Genomic DNA, 7,216 nt, shown 5'->3' with positions numbered 1-7,216 from the left:
TTTGAGTCCAAGAATGATTCCAATAACAAAGCAATTTTTGATACCTTGGATGAATTGAATCGACTTCCAGATGAGACATGTGCTAAAGGTAGAAGGCTATAGTGGGAAAGCCAAGGTAAGAGCTATACGGTGACTGAAATAAAACTTCCCATTTACTATTCGCGAGCAAGTTTTTGTTTAAATATTTCAACCAGACTTTAACGGTTACCTCTCTGGATGATACCTCTCTGAACTCTACTGTTATTACTATTTAGGCATCATTAGGTATTAGTGCCAATTTTACTGCTTGGACTTGTCATATGATTTTTTTCATCTGGTATTGTAGAATATTCAGTTTTCATCATTAGTAATATTTTGATATTCAGTTTTTTTTTTTTGTTATTCGTATTTTTTTTAAATTATTTTTAACAAATAATATTTTAAATTCTACTTCTAAATTGTTTGTTTATTTCTGTCTGATTTTATTTTAAAAAAAAACTTTTTGGAAGTTCTTTTTTGTTGTATTAGCTAGATTTTGGGTCTAGGTTTCTATGCGAATCTTTATGCAACTTCATTTATACCTTGCATGGGTCCGTTGTTAGTGCTCTTGTTTCAAACTGTTACCCTCCAAAACCACTAAGATGGTTTCTATAACTCATTCAGGGAAAAAATTATTGTTTTCTTTGAAAATGTTGTGCAATTTTCAATATCATTTTTTCTGACACTTCTTTGGGGTCTTCGAAAAAGTGCTTTCTATGTATTATAGCTTTGCTCCTTGTCAAGGTTGGACATTTGCACAATAGGTGGTCTTGTTAGTGATTATTTTTGATCTTTTGGTGATGCTACAAATACTGCCAATTAGAACTCCTATGGCCAGATGTAATATTGCTGTTTTCGGTTCTACGCAAGTTTATTAGTTTCTTAGTTTTATAGACGGGTTGTCCATTAGACAGGTTTGTTTTATCTTACCGCGAGTAGGTCTTATGTTTTCACCTTTATGTGTTTTTTTTTTTTTTGAGTAGAAATGAGTGCGATATTTAATAGATATTGATTAGTGTGAAAACAGCAGATAGAGCTTATAGCTGCACCTTTAAGTGCCAAAAAAAGCTTAGCAGTTAATTTGTGTTACATAAAGTATTATATGTATTTAAATTTGGTATCTTCAAATTTGTTATAAATTATTTATATTTGTTTTTTTTTTTTTTTTTTGCAAATACTAATAAATTTGTTTTTCATAATTAACCATAACATTTTTTTTAATAATTTTAAACTTAAATGATGATATTTCCAATGATGAACGATGAATGATATGAATTTTTAGGGCTTCAATGTTAGTAAAGTGGGTTAAATTTTATGCTTCATCGGTCAAATTGTTTTTTTTAACATTAAAATATAATTTGAAGTTATTTACGAAATAATATATATATATAAATAAATATATTTTATTACAAAAATAATAATAAATTAAAGTATTTCAAGGCTATAAGCATGAACTATGTTGAATGCATGCAATAAAAAAAAAATAATTAAGTTTTACAAGTTTTGGCACTAAAGATATTTTCATAAAAATTTGTTTGTTTGATCAATATTTGTAATAATAATATTTACAAGCACGCAAATTGTGATTTTCATTTCATTTGCAATCAGAAAATGTTAAATTGTGAAACAAATATAAAAGATATATAGATACAGATACTCATGCATAAAAAACATTAAATCGTTTGAAAGAAAATGTATAGAAAATGTAAAAATAAAAAAGTTGTGTGAAATCATTTTGAATCAATCGTGTATAAAAAATTCTTATGTTGCGGCTATGAAATGATGTTTGTTTTTCGATTTGTGATAATCTCAGCTTGACACATTTCTAACCTTTTTACTGCGGTCATTTCATGCTGCATTTATCGGCAAATGTGCAACAAATGCCACAAGTAAAATACAATGCCACACATTGTTTATATTGACTTCTTATTTATTTTTTATTTTATTTTTTATTTTTTTATAATACTATATATATTTGTTATTATATATATTTGTGTTGAACTGCTTCTTCTAAACAAATGTTTATGAAGACAAATTACTTTCAACTACTAACTACTGCTTTCTATTTATGATGTTTTTCCTATTATTATTATCAGTAGTGAAATTTTTAGAAATTTTTACTTTACTATTTTTACTATTTTTAAAGGTAAAAAAATGTCAACAATAAATAAAATACAATAAAATAAAATAAAATAAAATAAAATAAAAATTTGGACTTCGCGCTTTAGGGGTCTCTCTGTTGTAACCTGGCCTTATTTCTCGAAAATAATCATATGCGCACAACGTGACAAAGAAAAAAGTCAATAACATATGTAATAGATTTTACATATTTATGTAATATGTAATTTTCTCTAACTCACTGTGACGTCATATGCAATTTATTTTCTCTTAAACCTTTACTGAATTAATTAACACATTTAAAAAAAAAAAAAAAATTTGGTTTGATTTTATCGAAACTTAAATAACCTTCAGACAGAGCTATTGAGAATTCTTCATGGAAAATTTTTAGGTTAAAAGCATGTATATATAATAAGGCACCTTTATAAAAATTAAATTCAATTGATAAAATAAATTGTAATGGCGTTTGGTTTTATTATATTTGTAATTAAATGTGAATATGGTTACAATCTTCGTAGTGTGTGGAATTCAAATGAAATATCGCTCTATATCTCCATGTAAAATCCATGTTTACAGTGTCTTTGTAGTATATGGAATTCAAATGAAATATCTTCTCTATATCTCAATGTATCCATATTTACAATGCCTATGTAAAATCCGCCATATTGTATGACTTGGTATAAAGAAAACTTCAAATTCTTTCAATTATGGAACCACTTTAACAAACAAACCAAGAAGGTAACAAATCAATCGTCGGAAATATAATTGTCTTGGCCACACTCTTTGAAAGCCGTATGACAAAATATGCCACATAAGATTTCAATGGAATCCCCAAGGCAACAGACACAGAGGAAGACCATGTAATACCTGGAGAAGAATGATAACAAATGAAACCGGCAAATTTTTACTTGAATTACCTCATATTATTAGATATAGAAAGAGTTGGAGATTCTATGTAACAAGTTTATACTTCTGATGGAGAACGGCTAATAATAATTATAATAATGTGGATGTGAAATAAATAAAGTACTGAGATCAAAAGATTTTTTGTATTACACTCTACTATAATAGATAAAAACCATATCTAGTCCCATTGCTCTCAAGAATTCAAAAATTATCGCTGGAATTAACGTTACTGATTCTTTACCTGGTATTAGGTATGATCCTAATATCTTTTTTATCTCTTACGTACTAGTTTATCGTATAATATATCGTATAAAAAAAAATAAGACTCAACCAAGCAGATTCTATACTGTAATTAAAGAAATGGGGCTTAGAAAAATACTCTGAATCCATGAAAGTGATGCAATATATCACTAGGTTGCCTTGTGAAATCTCCCAACGTAATAATAATAATATTAGTAAACATCATAATAATAATAAACACGAGTATTTTTTACCGCATACCAAAAAAAAAAAAAAATTATGCATATATTATTCGCTTACGTTGTATCTAAAACGATTTAACATTTTGTTTTTTTTTTTTTTTAAAATTTAACATAAATTAACGATAGCCATTGAATTTAAATTGTATTTTAAAAATAATCTTTTTTAATTTTTTTTATCACAAGTTTCGCTTACAGATCTCATTTCTGATTAAATATCAATTAGGCTACCAATTGCAGCAGCACATTAAGATGCATATAAAGCGAATGGCAAAAATTTGTCAAAGCCTTCAAGCTACAATTGAGGTTCAATTTAGCCTCGTTCGCATGACAACACATTTTCCATTGTAGACTGTATCACACATGACATCGGTGCTCCAAAATGATTATAATTATTTTACTTTACTTTTGCTCGGGTAACAGACTATTTCAAACCGCTTTCTTTTCAATAAAACCACACTGTATTAGCGTTCAACTCCATTAAGTAGGCGTGCCAAACAATAGCGCTAATTGCTAGTGCTTAGTGCGTTTCAAATTGACTTTGTCAATCGAAGAAGCAATTAAGTTGTAACCAAATTTGGTATAAAGTCTATCGTTTTAAATTAATTTTAAGTTTAAACAATTAAGATGGTTTTATTATTCGATACATAGTAATTATTTTCTACTTATTATTTCTCATTGACAGAATGACTCCTATGATCTTGCACTCTGCACACTAAATAGCAATGGCATCGGTGCTGTTGTCGGCGCTTTGGATTGTTCACCATTAAGCAATAATATGCATCATCATACGACAACGACAACTGGTGGTGTAAATGGTGCACCCGGTGTTGTTAGTAATGTTGCATATCAACACCACATGAACTTAAATCATCACCATATATTAAACCACCATTCACCGTACAGCAATAACTATCCACTTCATCATAGCAGCAGTCATCATATACACAGCGATCAGACGAAATCGCTGCAAGAACTGCAACATGAGGTCGGTGCACTACTCGAGTTTCGAGATCTTGTCATTGAAACGTTTCCTGATCTTAAACATAAAATGGCCTCAATGTCTTCGTCTGCATCTGCAGCGGTTGCTGGTTCAACAACACCGTCAGTATCAGCGACAAACACACTAACAGGTGTTATGTCCAATTCATCACTAGCTTCCAGGTTAGTTAATTGAAAAGAAATGTATAAAATTTTTTATTATTTTTTAATTTTTATTATTTATATTTTTTATTATAGACGTGAATGGGAACCTGGTATACGTGTAAAACGTAAATTAGCGCAAAAGGAACCGTCCTCGTCAACTTCGACTGCAGCAGTTGCGGTAAGCACAAACGGTGCTGTTGTAGCTGGTGAATTGTCCTCCTCATCACTAACGCGTAGTCGCAGCAATTCACATAGCGGTAAAAAAGAGCCAAAGAGCGGTGAGAACAATAACGGTAGTGTTGTGCAAGATTCAGGATTTTCAACAGAGACTAGTTCATCAAAGGAGGGTCATAGTGCCTCCTCAACTAATGGTGCTATGACTGTAAGTTTAAATATAGAAAACAATTTTATATGCATATTTTATTAACAAACAATTTCTCTTATAGGGTCCCATAGCATCAAATCGTCTATTATGCCTTGAGTCGGATGATGAGTTGTTAAATTTATTAGATGTAATACATCGGAAATCAAATAGATTACGCGAAGAGGTCGAACACTTACAGAACTATGAGAGAAATAATCTGCGTGGTGGTGTCTCTAATAACGGTGAAGATAATTGTGCTAATGCTCTGACAAAGTCAAATAGTGGCAGTAGCGCTATAAGTGGTTTGACGCCCAAAACTTTTCGTGATCATGTAGAACGTTTAAATAAGGAAGACATTAAACAGTTGCGAAAGGAACGCGATAGACTTTTAGATAAGTTAGCTGAAATGGAAGCGGAAACTTTAACTGGTCGCATTAAAGCAACTAAAATGAATGATCAAATGACAGAGCTGATAACAGTTAAAAAGGATCTCGAAGAGCAACTAAAGCTTGCAATGGCACAAAAATTGGAGCTTAGCTCACGTGTGCAACAATTGCAATTACAACAACAGCAACAACAAAGTAAAAGTTCATCAAGGTAACGCATAATATTTATAATTATTTTATATAATTTATATTATAAATTAAATATATTTTGTTTTTCTATGTACAGTCAATCAGATTACTCGAGTCAACGTAACTTTTTATCCTCGGCCACGACGGTGCTTTCAACCGGTAGTGGCGCATCTCATAATGAAAATCTTGCGGCGGCAGCAGCAACAACAGTTCCTTTACAACAAAATCGTCGTTTAAATACATTCCAACCGGTGGTGGTCGAACAGCAGCAACAAAAAAGTGACAATTATTTAGCATTCCATCGAAGCGCAGGCAGTGATAGTAAAGAATCGCCAGTAGCAGTAACAGCAAATACACTCGGTCGATTGGATGGCATTGTGAGCACACCCAGTGCTAAAAACACAAAATGTCGCGTGACTGACTCTAAACGTTTTGCGGCAATTTTAATGGAAAATAGTGTAGTTGAGCTGCAACGACATTTGTTAACATTGACTGTGCAAAATCAGGTAAATCTTCCACTCAATTCATTTCCACTTTTCAATTCGAAAACTTTTTAACTTCTCTTTTTTCTGTTTTCTGTTTTCTGTAAAGGTTTTAATGCAAAAACTCGATCAAGCAACAAAATCTAAAACTCATATAGCCAAAAGACTGGACAAATCAAAAGAAGATGTTGAAGATTTACGTTTTCAGGTAAAATTTATATAAATATTTGTTAAATGATTTACTACATTGCTTTTTTCACTTTTCACGTTCAGCTTGAGGAGAAAAATATCGAACTGGAAGGTACTAAAGCACAATTGCGTGTGCTGGAGTCACGTATGCATTCATCAACACCAAATAGTGGAGCTACAACAAATTCATATATGCATTCACAAAACGATTATGAAACAAATCGTTCATCTGCTTCGACAACACTAATGATAAGTAGACGCGCTGGTTATGGTATCGATTTGAATAGCAGCGATATGCGTTCAGGTACACCAATATCGCAAAATGGTCATATGCCACAACCAACTGCAACACAAATTTCTACGCCGAGCATGAAAGCTATGGTACACCTTGCTTTGGATGATATACAACAACATAGTAGCAGTACTGAATCGGCACATGATCATGAATTGCAGCAGGATTCTCCGCAAACTATAAACAGTAAATTAATGAGTACTAGTGTTGGTGGTGTAAGCCCATTTGAACAACACTATTCAGCGCGCGGCTATCAAGCAGTAAAAAAGTTTACAACTGCAGCTAGTAAACCAAGTAAAATACCATTACCGGGCAGTAAATCTGGCTCTTACTTTGCAGGTAATTAATATTGTTGTACAATAGACTCACAGGTTAACGAATATTCGATATAACGAACGATGAAATTAATTATTCAAAATAATGAATTTGCCAAATAAGCTCTCTTTAAATAATGAATGTTTTATATGAACTGCATATCTTCAATAATATTTATTATAACATTAACGTAAATTTATTAACTTTGATGCAAATTATGAGCACGATTGCGTATAGACGGCTTAATAGACAATGAACTCAATATTGGCAGAAATTTCAAGTAGAGATGATTATCTATACCTAAATATGCAGATAAAAGTTTAAGGCTTTGA

General features: G+C 31.3%; 1 protein-coding gene across 1 annotated transcript; it reads left to right on the top strand.

Annotated features, from left to right (window-relative positions):
• The first annotated feature begins 4,210 nt into the window (after positions 1–4,210).
• On the top strand, positions 4,211–6,916 carry LOC119676768 (transcriptional regulator GZF3-like). The gene is made up of 6 exons (XM_038088025.1): positions 4,211–4,685; positions 4,761–5,049; positions 5,114–5,628; positions 5,704–6,112; positions 6,198–6,296; positions 6,362–6,916. The coding sequence occupies exons 1-6, from the start codon at positions 4,300–4,302 to the stop codon at positions 6,914–6,916; spliced, it is 2,253 nt and encodes a 750-aa protein (XP_037943953.1). The 5' UTR covers positions 4,211–4,299.
• The last annotated feature ends 300 nt before the right edge of the window (positions 6,917–7,216 follow it).

Source organism: Teleopsis dalmanni, chromosome 2 (assembly GCF_002237135.1).
Source record: "Teleopsis dalmanni isolate 2A chromosome 2, ASM223713v2, whole genome shotgun sequence".
Classification (NCBI taxonomy): Eukaryota; Metazoa; Arthropoda; class Insecta; order Diptera; family Diopsidae; genus Teleopsis; species Teleopsis dalmanni.
This window is presented reverse-complemented; position numbering and strand designations above follow the sequence as displayed.